General features: G+C 44.1%; 1 protein-coding gene across 1 annotated transcript; it reads right to left on the bottom strand.

Moving 5' to 3' along the window:
* Positions 1 to 576: 576 nt before the first annotated feature.
* On the bottom strand, positions 577 to 11,508 carry gpr146 (G protein-coupled receptor 146; the record flags this gene model as incomplete). The annotated part of the gene is made up of 2 exons (XM_083649011.1): positions 11,269 to 11,508; positions 577 to 1,618 (listed from the first exon to the last, which is right to left on the bottom strand). Exon 2 carries the CDS (start codon positions 1,576 to 1,578, stop codon positions 577 to 579), a length of 1,002 nt encoding a protein of 333 aa, XP_083505137.1. The 5' UTR covers positions 1,579 to 1,618; positions 11,269 to 11,508.
* Positions 11,509 to 20,051: the final 8,543 nt, after the last annotated feature.

Genomic DNA, 20,051 nt, shown 5'->3' with positions numbered 1-20,051 from the left:
AGTCAGGGTCTGGGGAAGTGAAATGAGTGTGTGACAAGACAAAACCTCTACAATCCAGGTCCTACTTCTAGCTATAAAATAGTACTACTGGCATGGAGAAGGAAAATATCCTTTGAAACTAATGGACCGTTTTTCATGACGGCCTAAAGTAACAGGCCATTAATATTCTACTTCTCCTTTAAACTGTGCATAATCCTAATGCTCATTCTGACAAAGAGGAATCACTCTGAATGCAGGGGAGGAAAAATTCAGCTCTAAGATGCAAAAAGGTAAAATTGTTTTCCCAGTCTAGTGATCAAGTGTCTTAGTGGAGAGCTTCACTCTATGACAAACAATTGACTCAATGGCAAAAAAAACAGCACTTAGTGGTTCTTACTTGGTTTGTCCTCTCACTGCAGAACTAGAGAGATCAGATCAAGTTCTGGAAGGTGACAGGAAATTCCACAGTTAGCTATGTAGCTCTTAACACAGTCCAGAGCAGCGAGGGAGCCCAGCTTGATACTGGCCCTGTGGTGCTGAGATAAGTGGCGGCTAGGCCGGGAGGCGGCACGGGGGAGGGGGTCCCAGGGGTGGATCTCACGTCACCACTTGCTGCACTGTGGAGCGTTCATGAGGGCAGGACTGCTCGCTGCAGTGCAGCCTCCTGAGCAGCCGCTGGAGCTTGTGGGAGAAGTTCTTGTTCATCTGCCTGTACATGAGAGGCATGGCAAAGCTGCTGGAGAAGGCCAGCAGCTCAGACACGCATCTCAAGAAATAGTAGGTAGTGAAGCGATGTCTATTGCTATGGTTCCCTGGTGCACCGGCTATGGTGTGTACCAACAGAGTCATGTAGTACGGCGTCCACAGCACAAACTGCACACAGACGGAGGCGAGCAGCAGCCTGTGGATAGACGGGTCCAAGCGAGCCGAGTCCTGGTCCAGAGGGGTGGACTCTTTCCTGATGCGCAAGATGAGCACAAAGGCATAAAGGACGGCCACTGCCGGAACCACGTAGCCGATGAACATCATGATGGCGTCCGCCGCCTCCTTGTTCTGCATCTTGGAGCACTCGATGATCTTGGTGGAGACGTGGTTGCACACGTAGAAGAGCAGCGAGGAGAAGCTGGTGAGCACAGCGCCGCCCCAGATGAACCCGCACACGTGTTTGGTGTTGTACACGCTCGACATGTACGTGCGAGGCAGCGCCCGCTCTATATAGTAGTCCAGACTGAGCAGCGTGGTGGAATACATGATGACCAGGGAGGAGATGTTGAAGAGGATGAGCAGGGTGATGTAGATCTCGTTGTTGTACTCCCACACGGGCCAGCGGGTGAAGCTGGGGCCCAGCAGCTCCACAGGCGCCACCAGGTTGAGCACCAGGCCGGCGATGGCCATGTTGACGAAGTAGACGTCGGGCATGGTCATGGACACCTTGTTGGAGAGGTTGACCGCCACCAGCAGCGCATTGTAGCAGAGCCCCACAGGGAAGCACACCATGAGGTAGACGAGGGAGAAGACGGACAGGATGAGACCAAAGTCCTGGCAGAGCCGGTGGTCCGCGCTGGCGTCCGTCTCGTTGTAAACCATGCAGCTCCACATCGCTAGGCTCCCACACACGGCAGCACCCTCAGTGGCTCGGCTGCAGGCAGAGAACGTGGAGAAAGTTAATTACAGCACCTTACTGCAGGGGTTCCCAAACTTAAGAATGCCAGGGCCCACTTTGAAATCTGAAAATCTTCACCGAACCCTTTAGTCACAACTCTGATCAGCACACGCGACTAAGATGATGTATTTCCCTATATATTTTTATTTCAAAAACAGAGCATGTGAACTTGGGCATACAGAAAATTAATAATCCATCCACATACACAACATTTCTGCAAAATACCCAAAAGCCAGAATAATTGTGATTATTTGAAAGAATGTTGCAATTGCAATTTAAACTTTGTCATAAATCTTTTGTACTTGATTCATGAACGAAAGGCCCGGAGCTCTAAAACACCTCGTTTAGAAATACATTTGGACGCCTCTCTCTTAATCAATTAATTGCAAGTTCATAATGTGATTTTGATTTTTTTCTCACCCCCTGATTTTTCCGCTCTACCCTGTAGGGAAATTCTCTTTCCTCTTGCCCCTCCTCCTGCAGCTAGCGGGGAGTCAGTGTCTTGCTCAGGGACACTTCAGCAGGCCAAATGCTTGCTGAAACAGGGCTTGAACCTGGGTTCTCCAGTTGAAAGATGGTCTCTCTCTAAGCATTAGGTCATACTGGATGGAACATCTTCTATCTGTGGCGTTCATTCAGCTTTGTAGAAATAACAAGACGACACTATAAACAGCGACTTGTTCTTTCCTCCACAAACTAGATGACAACTTTGTCTGTTATTGGTTTCTGGCATTTTTGTGGTTCATGGTCAGTCATGCTAGCCAGAGGAGCAAGCGAGGCCTCCACACAGAAACACATCAGACACGGCACGGCATGGATATGATCCCTGGGGTAACACTATTACTTTCACTTCACTGCCTCTGACTGGCTGAATAAGAACGTCTCACAATATGCTTCATTTGCTAGCTCGGCTTAAGAAAAAAGCTTTCTCCACTTTTGGAGCCACACTAGCCTCCAGAGCAACTGGGCCCTTGTTCTTGTGGGAGAATACAAAACTGCATTTGTTTGACGCCCCGGCAAACTTCTCTGCCTCTCTCTGTCAGTGTAGGGGGTAACTCATTACAAAAGTTACATATTACATGATGTAATATATTACTTTTAGCAATAACTCAGTAATATAACTTATTACCAATAGGATTCCAGTAATATTATACCAGTTACTTTGTCAAGTAATACAAGTTACAAATTGAGTTACTTTTTAATTTATTTTGATCAAAGCACATATTTAAATAAATATACAATCATTTCCTAATCAAATTGTGTGTTTTTATGCAAATAACCACTATAGATGACAATACCAAAGGAAAAGGATAACATTTAGAATTTTGGACGGTTTACACTGACTTCAAGATGGTTGAAATTATTTTTCGGGATGGTCCGGGGTGGCGATGTCATTCTGCTACTGCTGTTATTATGGTGAAAGTAATGCAAAAGTAGTGTGATGACAAGTAACGAGGTACCCTACACAGACAGTAATATTATAAAGTAACGTATTACTTTCAAATTAAAGTAACTAGTAATATGTAGTATATTACATTTTGAAAGTAACTTGCCCAACACTGCTCTCTGTCATAGGCACATGCAGGGGCATGGCTGCCTGTGGAGAGCTGCCCTTGTGCTTTTCACACGGTCAAGCAGCCGGATAAAGAAGACCGTCCTTTGCTGGCCTGACTTTACTGAGCGCTCTGACCAAAGCACAGGCAAGCCCTCCGTTCAGGTTACCATTTCTCAAAGCTGGATGGGGGGGGAGGAGTGGGGGGGGGGGGGTGCATGTTGATGGGTAGATTTATAGAGAGTGAAATGCGATGCAGGCTCTGGCGACGGGTCAGCGAGGGCCGAGCGGTGCGGTTGGAGTTCAGGACAAGTTCAAACAGAACGACCGCGCACATGTGGGGAACGCCCTGACGGGGGATCTAGCCTGATGAGGCTGCTAGTTTCTTACGTAACGACGCCTGCAATCATGGAGCACGTCCACTCAGATACTTTATTATTATTATTATTATTCAAATGAATTAGGTCAAGAAAGAGCGAAAGCATAACCCCTTTGAAGGCAACTGAAGGCATGGAGGACAAGACTTCAAAGTTCACACTAGTCTGCAGTACTTCATCAGTGATAATTATATGATTCCACAACAATATTTGGTTTCACTCCGAACTACTGAGAGTCTGATCAGTTTTTAAATCCGTTGCACGGTTGCAGATAAAATTGCCTTTTTCCGCAAGCTTGCTAGGTTCCTGGTGGTATGGTCAGTTTCCTGTGGTTGCGCAGATCCCCGGTTATGGACTGCTTTTTTAACGAGTGCTTTTTGGATATGTATTCAGCTGTTTTATGAATATATATAACATCATCACAGCTCTCACTACCAGTGTTACATAAGATATGTAAACAGTCCGGTTACAGCACTGTCAAGGCTAATAACGATAAGATTCAGCTGCAATATATATGGTAGGGAGTTCCATTGTTTGTTTGTTTTTCCTTTGTTTTTGTATTATTGCCTATATTGGAGGTCGGCCTTTATTTGTCTGTGTTGACCATGCCCCTGGCCATTATTAGAGGCCAATTGTATACCGGCCACTATTAGAGGATTTACGGTAGGTGTGTTTCGCCATCTGCTGGATAAAGTAGCAACTTCTTTCCCACCTCGTCTAATAAACAATGAAGCAATAGACCCTTCTCACGGGGGCCATTTTGTGTCGAAAAGGCAGGGTAAACACAGGTGCAAGCAAAACACTAATGAGGGTTTCCAACTTCCACGATTGGAATTTGGAAACCCTCATTAGTGTTTTGCTTGCACCTGTGTTTATTCTGCCTTTTCGACACAAAATGGCCCCCATGAAAAGGGTCTATTGAATTAGAATTATATCAATTCAGGGATAAAAATGATCGGTAAATATCATCAAATAAAAATAGTGATACTCGATTCCCCCCCACCCCCAAGCCACCCCTAATGTTCATTGAAATCAACAATGAACATGTTTATATAGCCTACTGTACGTGCTGCTAATCTGAACAGACATTTCAAGAAAGCTATCTTCCTGAAAATATTGATGAACACGGTGCAGGCGAACGCTTTTGTTTGCAGGAGGATGAGTAACGATGCCAGTAGAGGAACATTCTTCCGTTCACTTACATAACACTACTAGAGAGGGGCTGTTTTGGCCTGAAGCCTCAGACACGCACGCACGCACACACACACACACACACACACACACACACACACACACACACACACACACACACACACACACACACAGGCTCAGTCCCTCCTCTATAACTCTCTCTGATTGGCTATAATGAGGCTATGGCGGAGGCTGGAACAGGATCAGGAGGAGGGAAGTCTAGAGTTACTCATCAGCTCTCCCTTCACTGGGACAGGAGTGCTGGGCAACCCTCCTGTAAACAGCCCTCTAACACCAGCTAGTTGACTCATTTACTCAAAGAGGACTTGCCGAAAACATATGATTAGCTGCGGTCTAGTCTCAACGCCAGAACCATGAGAGTTCTTCTTACGCTGGTACACTACGTTGCTGCATGATGCCAATCTCTCTCTGGGTCTGGGACACTGCTCGCTCCAGACTGATGGCGGTGGCAAAAAAACGTGATCGGAGCATCCCTACTAGTTGTTATTAGGGTTGTGCGATGTCAACCAAATACCCATTGCGATGGTTCCACAGTGAAACATCATGATGCACAATGGCGGAGGGGGGCTTGTGCTGAAACTGAAACTGTGACCAGAGCTGAGGCTATTTAGCCTGTGTTGGATTATGATATATTAATTAGTAATTAATGAGTAATTACTATCTATATTATTACTATGTATATATCAAACTTTATATGTTTTTTGCCACATTTGCGCATGTTTGCGCTCACAAATGGACATCACGATGGTCCGATGTAGAAACCTCAGAGGTCGATCGGGGTCGACCCATCGATGATGGTCAATGGCATCGTCCATCGTGCCAACTCTAGTTGTTATTACTATTAAAAGAGCACACCAGTGTCAAGGTTTGTTTTCCTCATCTCATTGTTTGCTTGTCCCCATGTACTGTAGGCTACCTGCTGTATAACGTTCAAGTCATTTTGTACCACGCTGGCTTAACCTGGCAGCTCTCATCAACGGCAGTTCAAAATCCCACATAACAGGAGTCTTGGGTATTCCATCATTGTGAAACTTGAGTCACTGACCCTGTTTACAAAGGCAGTGATTCACATGGGGAGCAAGGTGAATTACAGTTTGAATGAATTGAGATCAAGTTCTACTGAAACACCTCACTCACTTCTGGGGAAATGGTGAAACCAACTCACTCCCAAACTGCTGAGTTTTGGGAAATATGAACCGTTTCCTGAAACTACTTACAAGCAACACTGGGAACTAAGAGCCTGGGATTTCCTACCCAGATTCTCTTCACTTACTGTATGTTCTGACAGTGCAGACCTGGGGAAATCTGATATTGGATAAATTCATATAAATGTAATGCTGAATCATCAGGCCTTTCTGGAAAAGCTGAAAAGTGATTTAGAAGCATCATCACAAACCAACAGTAGCATGGTGGTTGCCACACAACATAGTAGTGACGTACTGTATAGGTTTGAATGTGTTACACACAACAGGTTTCTGTTCATCCTTATGATGTAGAATCAAATGCCATTAACTGCAATGGGAGAGTTTGTCTCTCTCTTCTGCAGAGAAGGAAAACACATTCAACAGATGGGGTGTCCGGGTAGTGCAGGGTCGCAGGTTCGGTCCCCCGTGTTAGCTCCGGCTTGGCCAGGCATCCATACAGGTACAATTGGCCGTGTCTGCAGGTGGGAAGCTGGATTGGGGTATGTGTCCTGGTCACTGACTGGTGACTGCACTTCTGCCTCCTCTGTTCTGCCTGTTCTGGGGGAGGGGAACTGTGGGGAATAGCATGAACCTCCCACACGTTACGTCCTGCCGATGAAACCCCTCGCTGTCAGGTGAAAAGAAGTGGCTGGGGACTGCACATGTATCGGAGGAAGCATGCGCAAGTCTACAACTCTCCCCAGATCAGCAGAGGCATGACCGGGACAGCAGGGAGAATTGGCCAAGTACAATTATTGCAGAGAAAATGCAGATACTGCAGATACTGTTAGTGCTTTTCATATTTCACGGTGTGCAGTCACTGCTCTCTCTGTGCCGAGTCACTCTGGGCAAAATCCACTTAGTTGTTATGAAAGTAATTGCACTTAGACCTGCCCACTTTGCCAGTGCCCCATGATAATGAAATCTATAGATTTTCCATTCAACTGAAGGGAAAATAGCTAGGCTAGGCTAGGTGAAAGAAAATGTCTATTCCTGCTTTGGAGGCATTGCAAGCTATGAGGTAAGAGGTAAGGCCTTTTCACTCTCTGTTAAGGCGATGTGGGGAACTACAGTTGTCAGGGGCAGATAGAATATCAGTGCTAGCCTAAGATGAGTAAAACAACTGCTGCCATCTTTTTAAGAATCAATAGCATGTGGGGAACCTGAGAAACAAGTTGTCGTTGTGCCAGTTTGCTCCTTTTTTTACTACCGGTACTTCTTTCAGGAAGATTGACAGTGCTTTTAATTACGGTAATAATAAGTAAAGCTCCATTTCCTTTTTTTCTGTGATCAAAAGCCATCTTGGAATGTAAAAGAAAATGGCACACATGTCTTCAAAGACACGATTAGCATGACTTGAAATACTAAAGCAAAAGCTTAGTCTGCAGATAATTGCAATGAAAAAAAAAAACATATAGTAGACTGGCCCATATGACATGTTATGCTTAAAGGTATCCAAAGGAGTTTTCCTTGTAAACAACTTGTTTTGCATAGATATTATTATAGCCGATATACTGTATATCTCCCATTATCGGACAATAATTGATTATAGGGATGGACGATCATGTTTTTTGTGTCCCCTCGATCACCGATTGCCTATGAGCAATATCTGCCCGGCTCGTTTATTTTTATTTTTATATAGCAGTATTATATGTCGTCTCCCCCGCCATTATAGCAGGTTATAGCAATATTATAGGACTAACAGTTTCCATTTTACATGCATTCCATCCATCAAAATCTTGTTAAGACATATCCACATTGTCTTTTCTTGTTCTACCTCAATATTTATGTGATCATTATGTAAACAAAACCACCATGTGCGTGTGTTGGGCTTCTGGGTAGACTCAGTGTTGCCAGATTTTTTCCATAGACCTGCATTGGCTTGGGTGGTTTTGTGTGTGTTTTTGAGCAGTCATTGGGCTGAAAACCATTGCTTTTTTTGGCAACCCAACCCCTCCGGCGAAGATAACTTTTTCAGTCTTGCTAGATATAGCCTAGTTTCAAGGTTCAGTCAATGCAACTAGCTATTTTCTTTTCTCCTTTTTTTCTTTTACATCGTTTGGTGTCGCACTCCGATATTATCATCAGGAGAAGATGAGTAAACATGAGCAAAAAAACTAATTTGATGAGCCGGCTGTTTTCGTAGCTAATGCTAGCAAGCTAACTGCATTGTTTCACGTTGAGAGATGGTTAAGAGCTAATGTTAGCTAGCTTCAGTGACCGGGGTCTGACCGACACTCACCACCAGCAAACTGAGCGTGGAGAACTGAAGTAAAATATTGGTGCTCCTGCTCAGCTGTCTGCTACTTCTCCCACAAGGTATTTTATCCTGGCATACATTACATATGGCATGTGTTGTAGCTGTCTCACACACTTTAATGAAACTGCCTAGAGATGTTGTTAGCTGTGTTTGCATGTGACCATTGACCACAACTCCGCAAATGGCTCATGTGTTTTGCATCATCAATCGGTTTTATGATCGGCACATATAAAAGCATTATCGGAATTCTCTCATCTCATATTTAGGCTGATTCCAATCGATTCCGATCGCTGGCCGATCGATCGGGCCATCCCTAATTTATCGGGTAGATATCGCGCATCCCTACTGAAGAGGGTATTCTTCACTGTGATTTTATGTACAGTTTTGATGCAGCTAGGTATGATGACCATCTGTATCTCATGGAAGTACCCATTATCATGAGAAACATCACTATTTCAGGTATGACCGCATATTTGATAACATTTATAAACATACTGTATCTACTGTCTAGACTCTAAACTCATTGGAATAAGTCTACATAGTAAGAATAAAAAAGGGGGAGTGGCTACCTTGCTGTCTGGTAGCTTTGCATCAGTTCCACATTTCAGACATGTTTAAAGAAACCCTGTGATTAGTTCTGCCCAAACACCGCTACGACTGCAATATTATACCTGGTTAAGCACTGAACTTTTCACACCATCGCATGTCTAAAGCGGTTACATCAAATATTCCCAGAGGGGGGTTGGGTCCTGCTTTGGCATGCCTCAGCCCCCACAGACATGATGTTGAGAGAGAGAGAGAGAGAGAGAGAGAGAGAGAGAGAGAGAGAGAGAGAGAGAGAAAGAGAGATGCCCCCATGTGCTTTGACGTTTCAGCGTTTGGGAATGGGAATAGTGTGACATACTGGGCCCACACCCCTCATATATCCTTACTGGAATTTACAGGCAGGCCCTTCTCAGAATGCACTGAGTGATGTCACATGGCTCTCCACCCGCGTCAGCAGCGGCGTGCCGTGCAGCATGAGGAACACTTTGGAAAAAAAATAACATTACATGACTCACCATTTCAAATGTACCTGTGAAGTGAATACACCACAGCGGTGTCAACGCAATTGCAATTGATGCAAGTAATTTGCCAAAAGCCATTTCCAATCATGGCATTTTTTTTTTTACTTCACAGCAATTTTTAATCAATCAATCATTCAATCAATGGCTCGTTCAAGGAAATCTCTTCATCTCTCCGGCTCCTTGTGGTATTCACAGCAGCCTTTTTCTTGTTGGAGTGGAGCCCATTAACTGAGTCTATTGATGAGGGATTTCCCTTCAGGTGGTTGCTAAATGCTGCATTAATATTTTAGACGTGCAAATTAAAATGACTAAATTCTCACTGACAGTTAAATTGATTCCACCTCTGTGTAAAGGTTTTATAGAGCCTAATTCAAATCTTTCAACCTGAGTCCCCATAGAATTGAGTCATATAGAGGAGAGGGGATTGCATAGCATTAAATGGATTCCTTGCCAGCTATAGATTTTGAGGCTTCTGTATGGGCAGAACAATTGTTTACATGCCCCTTGTTAAAAATGGTCACCAGTGTTGATGATTAATAGATGCAATGAGCACAGGGAGGTGTGGATGGCATTTGCTTTTGGAGAAAAAACAGTCTGTCTGCACACCATGTTTTCAGAGTGAAATACAAGTTGAGGTCATGGTCAGTCTCAACAGCTTCCTCAGCCTCCTACTGACAACATGTTGAACAGTATAGGCAAGAACAAAAGTGACGGTTCAGTGGTCAGCACAAAGCAGGCTTACGGCGAGTAAGCCATGGCACACACACCCATGTCCCCTATGGTCACATGGACAAAGTTGGCGACAACAAGTGCAAAGCCTAAATCTCAAGAACTTCATGTGGGTGAGCTGTTTGACTTGTTTGAGTGCAGCTACTTTGTCAAAACAGGAAGAGCATTTACTCAAAACAATAGCGGATGTGAAATCAGGCAGGTGGAAGTGCAGGCCTTCACCTAGTATTACTAGCCTGTAACCACAACTAGTATTCATACATCATCATTATCAACCTACTATGAATAGTCATTACATTATTATTATTTGCAAATCTCATCAGGGAATAACATTCCGGGCATAGAAAACAACATAAAATAATGAATTCCTTAAACGAATGAAAACACACTTAAGGAAAAGAAAGATGTCAAGACAGTGTTGGAACTAATTGAAAAAATACATAACAGAAAATACTTGCTGAGTCTAATCAGATGTCCCTGGAGTAAGCATATAATGCTTTAAGCAGTTTAAAATGTGGCTCCTATGACTGATTGAATATCACAAGACTGTGATGATTGTATGTAAAATTACATTACATAATTACTATTAGTGATGGCCAGGGAATAAAGACAAGACAAACTATCTGTAGCTTCTTCCCAAAGTGCAGAAAACCAGGCAATTCATTATAACGTTACTCAGAAAGCACTGTAGGTTATATTCTCAATGGCTAATTATACTCGTCTTTAGTCTATAACTATAGAAAAATAGACTGTGACATCCCAGGCAGTCTGTATGTTCCCATGAAGCATGTCTTGTCAACATGACATAGCAATTCCCTGCCTCGAGAAGGCTCACAACTTGGAGACTAGTTAGTATTATACCTCTTGTTTCAACATCACTTTCCTTTGCACCATTGTGCAACGAGAGACATTTCCAGGTGTCCCAAAAATGTAAACACGTCGCTAACACGAATATGGAGCAACTGAAACGAGACAAGTGGAAGGAAGTCGCTTCTGTTGCGGAAACGCCAAGTCTCACTGCATCAGTGCATCACACTTGAGCGCACACATCAAAGCGTGGATAGCTGTCATAGCTTTACAGATAATCGACCGTTTCGGCTATTGTTGGCAACTCTACTTGCACTCGCATCCAGCCATCCTTTAGCAAATGTATTTCTCCCCACCTTCAGCTGAAAATACGGTGTTCCGTACAAGCCAACTTATCATAATAGTTCAACGAAAGAAATGAAGAGGGAGAAAACTCACCAGAAAAGTATAGATTTGGCACGGTGACAAACCTACGGTGGCATTGGGTTTTGATGCAGCATTTCCACTGGCATTTCTCCGTCGTTGCATTTGATTAACTAAACTCGGTCTTAAAACACGCGTCGCAGCTTCCCCTGTGCTCATAAATACTAAGAAAGGGTTTTACTCCTATTTAGTTGAGACAGGCTTCTTCTATCAACTTTTTGCTGGGGTCGAGGCTTGTTCTGAAAAGGGGACGGCCGAGACTTTACTACGACTGGAGCGAGCGCTGCTGAAGCCTACAGTGTGTACACACGTGACCCTCCCCCACTGCACTGTCTCCCTTCACACTGCACTGATGCAGCACCAGGCCCGAGCTCGAGCGGCCGTTCTCCGCTCTCATTGGACAGAGAGCACGGGGGTGGGGCGTGAGGGGGGTAACACGCACGTACCTACGCACGCACGCAGCACATAAAAACTTTACTTAAACGGGTCCTCAGTTCTGATTGGTTGAGTTGGACTTTTATTGTGAATGGCTGTGTGAAGTGTGTGTTGGACTTTTATTGTGAAGGGTTGTGTGACGTGTGTTGGACTTTCATTGTGAAGGGTTGTGTATGTTGGACTTTTATTGTGAAGGGCTGTGTGTCACAGCGCGTGAAGTGTGTGTTGGACTTTTATGGACTTTTATTTTATTCGAACTTTTCCCCTGTCACCCCTGACCTCTTCTCCTGATCATTCATACTTCAGACATACTTCCGTGTCAAACCCCTCGCCTCGCCGAATGCGGTGAGGGGTGCGCCACGGGCGGCGAGCCTGCGGCGCAGCCTGCTTGCAGCTCCTCGAAAATGTGACTCGACGCAGCTGACACGAACAGCGCTAGTATAATATAACACTAGGCATCTCGCCCCGCTGCACGGGCTTCGCTTATATAAGATGATTTATGACATCACCGATGATGTCACAATGCCTATGACATCATCAGTGCATATGACATCATCAGTGATGTCATAAGCTGATTTTGCCTCTTATGGCATCCCTATGACATCATCAGTGGGACAAACATTGAAACAGAGAACAGACAGTGGGACAGACATTGCCCACTTCACTACACGTCTGTCTGATGCTGTAGCCTACTGTAGCTAAATTTAAGGAAGCAATTCCATCGGCATTTTAATTTGATGCTATGTCTCAATTTACCAGAGGACTCTTGCTAACTTTACTTCCTCTTAAATCGATCATCTTGTTGATAGTAAGTGCCACAAGCTCACTGTGATCGACACTCGACTCAGTTTCTGCTCTAAAAAAGAAGTTAATAAAACAAAAAAGGTTATAGGTCCATGGTATAGGATGAATCAGCGTGACGTCACGACAACAAATCCCCCAGAAATGCGGAAGCCCGCAGCAGTTAACTAGTATGAGTTGTGCCAAACAAACGTTAATGTCTCAAAAACTATACATTACATTGCTTATATTTTGACATTTTGAGTGAGAGCAGATGTAGCTCAAGAGTTTGATGTATAATAGCCATATGCATGTCGTGTGTGAACTGTCGCAGTTTTTAAAATATACACCGCATAGCCAGGGCTAAAGTGAGCACTCAAGGTTGGCTCCATAGGGTCCCATTGGGTTTCCCCCCGGAAACGCGGTTTGTTTACCAAAATGCTGCTCGGCTGATCGCTCGTATAACTCAGAAACCCACAAATTGAAGCAATCTTTGCGAAACTTTAAAGGATATAGCATTCCAAACTGGAACAATCACGTTTAGCCTGGCAAGATATAGGACACTGTACTGCCAGAGCTTATTATTATACACTAATAAAAAATAAAAAATAAACAGCTTCCTTTTCAGCACTTTAGCAATGCTAACAAAGTCATAACTCTATTGATCCATGTATTCCTACCTATTTCCTTTAGCTCTCACTAGTAATGACTTTATGAGCTTCTTTGATGAAAATCAGGGACAAAATGAATTAACTCCTGCCCTCAACATGCTCAACAGAGGTTATCTCTCCAAATAACCTCCCTGAACTAGATCATCTAAACCCTCAACCTGTCTCCGACCTAGACCCTATCCCAACTAGGCTGCCACTAATTGCCACTTCTTTATTAGATATGATCAATTGTCTTTATCAACATGCTATGTATCACAGGCCTTGAAAGTAGCCGCTATTAAACCTCTTCTTAAAAAGCCTACTCTTGATTCAGGTGGTTAAGCCAGCTATAGACCTACAGTATATCTAATCTTCCCTTTCTCTCTCAAATTCTTGAGAAAGCAGTTGCCAAACAGCTATGTGACTTCCTACAACAAACCATCATCAGTGACATGATAAGTGATGTCATAGACAGTGATTTCATTGTGACATCACATCACAGATTTATCATGCAGGTTGTTGCGACCTTGGTCATTACTGACCTTAAAAATGCAGGTCATCGCTGACCTTTTTTCTTTTGGGGGGGTCCTCCCTTCAACAACTGGGCTGCCGTCTTCATCAGCCCTTTGCGTCCTACATCCATCCAGAGCAAGCTGCTATATTATCAGCCCAAATATGCCTCCTTCCATGATTGGTAGGAAGTATTAATGCATTTCATTGGTGGTGGTCTTCTCTCCCAATTGCTCAACCCATTATCTCTGCATTCTGCTTAAACCTGTCAGCCCACGTCCTGAGAAGTCAGTCCACATCCTGACAACTTGCTCAACCCATTATCCCTGCATCCTGCTTAAACCTCAGTCAGCCCTCGTCCTGACAAGTCAGCCAATGTCCTGACAATCTGCATAACCCATCATTCCGGCATTTGCATAAACCTCAATCAGCCCTTGGCCCCCTTTTCCTCATCTCTCCCCATCATCACATGACAAGATCCTGGTTCATCCTTCACTTCAAGACCACACTCTAGAAATGCAACATCCCTGCAGAGAACCATTCCAGTCACTCCTTCAGGATCGGAGCAGCCACATCAGCAGCCATGCAGGGGGTGTCCTCCGCCTCCCTTCAACAACTGGGGCGCCGGTCCTCATCAGCCTGTGCATCCTACATTCGTCCAGAGCAAGATGCCATATTATCAGCCCAAAGATCCCTCCTTCCATGACTAAAGAGGCAACAAGCACTTTGTTGGTGGTGATCAAACTCTCCTTTTCTCTTCAATGCGCCCGTGCCCGGGCTATCCACATCCACTCCCTTGCATCCCCGCTTTGCCTTAAAAAACCCCGGTCAGCCCCTCATCTCCCGACATGCATAAATTCTCCCCCTGTCAGCCCACGACCTGACTAAAGCATACCCCAGGCGAGCTCCATGACCCCCGTTTTCACTCTCCCAGTTCCTGAAATAACTTTAAATTCCTTTGGGGGATGTCCTACATACAGCACCGACGCCCTCTCTCATAAGCAAGAGGAGCGTCACATCATGGAGTCATACGCCATACTCAAACCGTCTATTCTGATTCAATAAAGTTTGTTAAAATTATATTAAGAGTCTCTCATGATTGAAGTGTAGTCGTAGACTGAATTTCAATCATGGAAGACCAAATAAGGCATTAATAGAGCACCCCATGCTGTCATACCCCTCAGCCCAAATGACGTCACTAAATGACGTCACCATCTCCGACGTCACCTTCTCCATGACGTCCCAAATGACATCAGTTATGACATCATAAATGACATCATAAATGACATCAGTTATGACATCATAAATGCCCTTCTCCCAAATGACATCAGTTATGACATCATAAATTACATCAGTTATGACATCATAAATGCCCTTCTCCTGGTACTATATAAAGCCCCCATCACCACAGCTTAAATCACACTTGTGCAGTCATCACTCACCCTGTGTCAGCATCACGCATTCATCCAGCATCTCCAGAGCAAAAAGCTTCATCCCACCACCTCCCCAGATCACCACCAATGTCATGACTCCTGTTGGAAACAAATCCCCTTAGGGGGGATGTCCTATCTCATACAGCACCGACGCCCTCTCTCATAAGCAAGAGGAGCATCACATCATGGAGTCATACGCCATACTCAAACCGTCTATTCTGATTCAATAAAGTTTGTTAAAATTATATTAAGAGTCTCTCATGATTGAAATGTAAGATGTATGACATCAATGATGATGTCACAATATCTATGATGTCATTGGATGGTGGTGATTGTGTGTTCGTGTTGGCAGCACAGGCTTTGTTTGGCTGCTCAGAACCTTGAGAGTGGTACTGTAGGACAAGCTCATTCAAAGATTCAAAATCTCCATCCCATCCCAATCTTTATAAACACTGTCTGCGCCATCAAAGCTGAGTCCTCCCTGGCCAAGCTGATCAGACAGCAGTTTGATCCTCTGGGATGCTTTAATGTCGAGTGTGTGGAAAGAACTCTGAGGGACCTGAGGGAATCAGAACTCCCTTGGGACGGCAAAGCCATACTGCACTACCACTTGTCAAGAGAGGCGACAGGGCTCAAATAGTCAAAGCTTGCATCCAAATATCAATCCTCTATCCTCTCCTGCAGGAGCAGAAACTGAATGTCAACACGAAGAGGAAGAGGAGTTCTCCATTGATCTCATTAATTTGAGGGAAGGCAGACTTGAAGTGAAGTTTAGGTCAGGATTCTTCCCCCTATTTTTGGCCAGGATCCAATGTTTTTAATGTGTTATTTTGTGATGTGCGTTGCTTTCCTTGGTGCTTCGGCGCCTACCAAACTTTTGCCTTCTATAAATGTCAGAATGCCATTGGACACGCCTCGTAGAGGTCACCGTATTTGCGGGTTAAAGTTCAATTGAACTTTGGGTGCAAAACCTGGCGAAATATCAAGGTGGTGGTGGCTTTGCTCTGTGCAATGCCACCATTGCGCGTTTGTTGTGGAAGCCCGGGTTTAGGCTAGCCTACTTACTGGTGCTAATGTGTTGCAGCAACCATGCTGTTATAGCTATAGAGCTAGCTTGGTGGAAGAATACAATTAGGATAATTGTTATTAGACAGAAATATTTATTGAACAGTTGGATTCTTTCTTTTTAATATATATCCTACAATGGTGTCTCTTTGCAGTGACTGATTTGCCCAGTCGTATACGCTTCTGAACCAATCATCACAATTCAACTTTGTTTTCATGTATGTTAGCCTATATCGTTACAAAGATTTTATGAATCGTAACTTTGTAGCCGACAGCTGGTTGATTGCTTGACATGCAGTTTGCAAGTCTCATCTCTGAAAGTGATTCCTACTTGGACAGGGATGAGAGGTGTTTACCATGTCCCTCCCCGATCCCAGCCGAGCAGGTTTGACCTCAACCTTACAGAACAAATCTCTGCACCAAACAAATCTCTCCTTGCCCTCCTCTCCTGGTTGTCTTTTGGGCAGACAGAGTCAACAGTCCCTCAAAAAGAAAGAAAGAAATAATCTGAATGCACAAAGGCAGAATATCGGTGAACCCCCACTTTGGTTATGAAATATGCTAAAAAAAAATAAAAAGAAGAAAAGTTGAAAGGAACCATACTGTAGCTGAATGTCATTTAGGGATACATAATAATAGCTTAGGGATGCGTTATAATAGCAACTGTATCTTAGAATTATAATGACTGTGTTGTATGAATGAATAGTCTTTAATAGAGGACATTAAGTTTGCTGAGACAATTAAGGATTATAGAAGGGCCCAACTGTAAATGTTTCACAGCACATATCATCATCCTGACATAAATACCAAAGTGGTACAGTCCATGGTTGTAAATATTGAATGGTATGACTTGAACAACAATTTTCAGGATACTTAATTTAGATACGTGACAATGAGATATTTTGACATAACAATTCAGTTTAGTTAGTTTCATGAGTATGTTAATTTGTGTAGCTTGGTTCTTCTAACGCATAGATTGTGTTCCAGTATTAATCTTGAAAGTCTGGAAACCTGAGATTTCACTGTCAATTTAATAACCCAAATGCATGACAATATATACACAAGTATGAGGGTATTTAGTTTGTGCTGTGAGTCATACAGAGATGCAAAAATAAATCATTCAAATTCAATCAATCAACAATTCTATTTTAAACCATTTGCTTTGGGAGCTTGTAAAAAGCTACATTGCCAAGCTATATATCTTTGGCCAACAGATACGCCGTGATGTGTGGAGCACAGTGACATCATGTCTGCATCAGTGCTCCTTTGTGTTCAGACCCATCCTGTAATTTCCTGCACAGCACCTGGGATGGGGGGTGGGGGGTGGGGGGTGGAGAGGTACAGCAATAAAACCCTGAAGTTCAACCCTGAAGGTCCGGAGCCTTGAGGCAGATATTTCATCAAACTCTAAACGTCTCTGCACACACAAGTTAGAGGATTGGTTATAGTGCCGGCAATAAAAATGAAAAACAACAATCAAAGATATTTTGGAATGTGCAGTTCCAAAACCAAAAGCCTTGCCATGGCTCAGTGAGCAGACTTGGGGTCTGAAAGAGAGTGAATGTGTAGGCGTGCCGAACATAAAGCCTCCATTCTGGAAGACATGATGTTGAAGTATTACAACGATGAAAGAATGATTCAAGAGCGGCATTTTCCACGATCTTATCTCAAAGAATTACCATAACTGGAGTCCTGTTCACATCAGTGTAATAGATCCTCGGAGTTGGAGTGTTTGATCTTACCCAGAGGAGTGTGAAGGATCTTTGGCATATTTTTTTATTTGATGATCGACCCTACGGAGACTGGCCCTTAGCTGCTACCCCTTCAGAATTTCTCAAAGAAGTCATTAATACAGTTGGCCCAGCTACTTTAGCTATCATCGAATCCAATCAGACAGATAAGAGCAGTGCTCTGAGTCTGGCTTTTGTGCACAGATTTTGCTTTAGTCCCACACAACCAGGGGCATTTCTAAGGAGTGGCCAGGGGTGGCACTGGCCACCCCTGAAATCTAATTTGGCCACCCCAGGCGCCACCCCAAAATCCTGAGGGTGCTGGCATATGTGGCGGACATTACTGTTTTTCAGAGGCTGCAGCGGTCTCATTTGTAAAGCTACAGTGAAGATACTGATATCATATTAAACTAGAAGACCTAAGGCATCCATTGCTACCAACCAACAATGTCATTCTAGCTGGTTGGAAACAGGGCTAACTAATGCTCCAAATTTAGGCTAAATTTAGGCGATTTAGGAAAACCTTTCTACATCCTTCCTAAATGCCACCCTTGCTTGAGTCTGTGCCGCACCTGGGTTACCCCAGTCAAAATGGCCTGGACAAATCACTGCACACAACCTCCAGTAGGCAGCATTTGAATTATTTTTAGACACAAAACATCAGCAAAAAATAGTTGGGAAAAAATTATGCTTAGGCTACTCCCAGGATAAACAACTATGCTTCAGAACATCAGCTTCACATGGAGATTAGCATCATGGAAATGGATGCAATCTTTCCTCTTGCATGCTGTATAGGGGTTCCCAAACTTTTTCATGGGACCCACAAGATACATTTTGTGTCTCCCTGGGACCCAAACTCACAACAAAAATATGGTAATGGGTTGCCATGACAACCAGTTGGCGAATCCACCCCCCACAGGTCCGCGACCCAAATTGGATCCCGACCCATAGTTTGGGAAACACTGCTGTATAGGCATAATTTTAGTAGTATTGAGACTCAAGAGTCACAATAACTCTGGTACTTTGACAGCTAGACTGGAAAAATGTCCCACTAGAAACAGTTAAGTCCTTTGCTGTAACATGAAAAATGTTACAGCAAAGTAAAACATCGGTTCAGGTCCCTGTGACACAGGCAGGTGTTGGTCAGCTAGCCTTGATCCATCTCTCTTTGATCTATTCTCTTCCAGCTAATTGAGATGAGGCAGTGGTAGAGCACTCTTAGGTCAGCTGATTGAGATGAGGCAGTGGTAGAGCACTCTTAGGTCAGCTAATTCAGATGAAGCAGTGGTAGAGCACTCTTAAGTCAGCTAATTGAGCCGAGGTAGTGGTAGAGCACTCTTAAGTCAGCTAATTGAGACGAGGCAGTGGTAGAGCACTCTTAAGTCAGCTAATTGAGACGAGGCAGTGGTAGAGCACTCTTAAATCAGCTAATTGAGACGAGGCAGTGGTAGAGCACTCTTAGGTCAGCTAATTCAGATGAAGCAGTGGTAGAGCACTCTTAAGTCAGCTAATTGAGCCGAGGTAGTGGTAGAGCGCTCTTAAGTCAGCTAATTGAGACGAGGCAGTGGTAGAGCACTCTTAAGTCAGCTAATTGAGACGAGGCAGTGGTAGAGCACTCTTAAGTCAGCTAATTGAGACGAGGCAGTGGTAGAGCACTCTTAGGTCAGCTAATTCAGATGAAGCAGTGGTAGAGCACTCTTAAGTCAGCTAATTGAGACGAGGCAGTGGTAGAGCACTCTTAAGTCAGCTAATTGAGCCGAGGCAGTGGTAGAGCACTCTTAAGTCAGCTAATTGAGACGAGGCAGTGGTAGAGCACTCTTAAGTCAGCTAATTGAGACGAGGCAGTGGTAGAGCACTCTTAAGTCAGCTAATTGAGACGAGGCAGTGGTAGAGCACTCTTAAGTCAGCTAATTGAGACGAGGCAGTGGTAGAGCACTCTTAAGTCAGCTAATTGAGACGAGGCAGTGGTAGAGCACTCTTAAGTCAGCTAATTGAGACGAGGCAGTGGTAGAGCACTCTTAAGTCAGCTAATTGAGCCGAGGCAGTGGTAGAGCACTCTTAAGTCAGCTAATTGAGCCGAGGCAGTGGTAGAGCACTCTTAAGTCAGCTAATTGAGACGAGGCAGTGGTAGAGCACTCTTAAGTCAGCTAATTGAGACGAGGCAGTGGTAGAGCACTCTTAGGTCAGCTAATTGA

The sequence above is a fragment of the Poromitra crassiceps genome (genome assembly GCF_964638095.1).
Source record: "Poromitra crassiceps genome assembly, chromosome: 13".
Classification (NCBI taxonomy): Eukaryota; Metazoa; Chordata; class Actinopteri; order Beryciformes; family Melamphaidae; genus Poromitra; species Poromitra crassiceps.
Note: the sequence above shows the minus strand (reverse complement) of the source record. Positions and strands in the feature narration are given on the sequence as shown.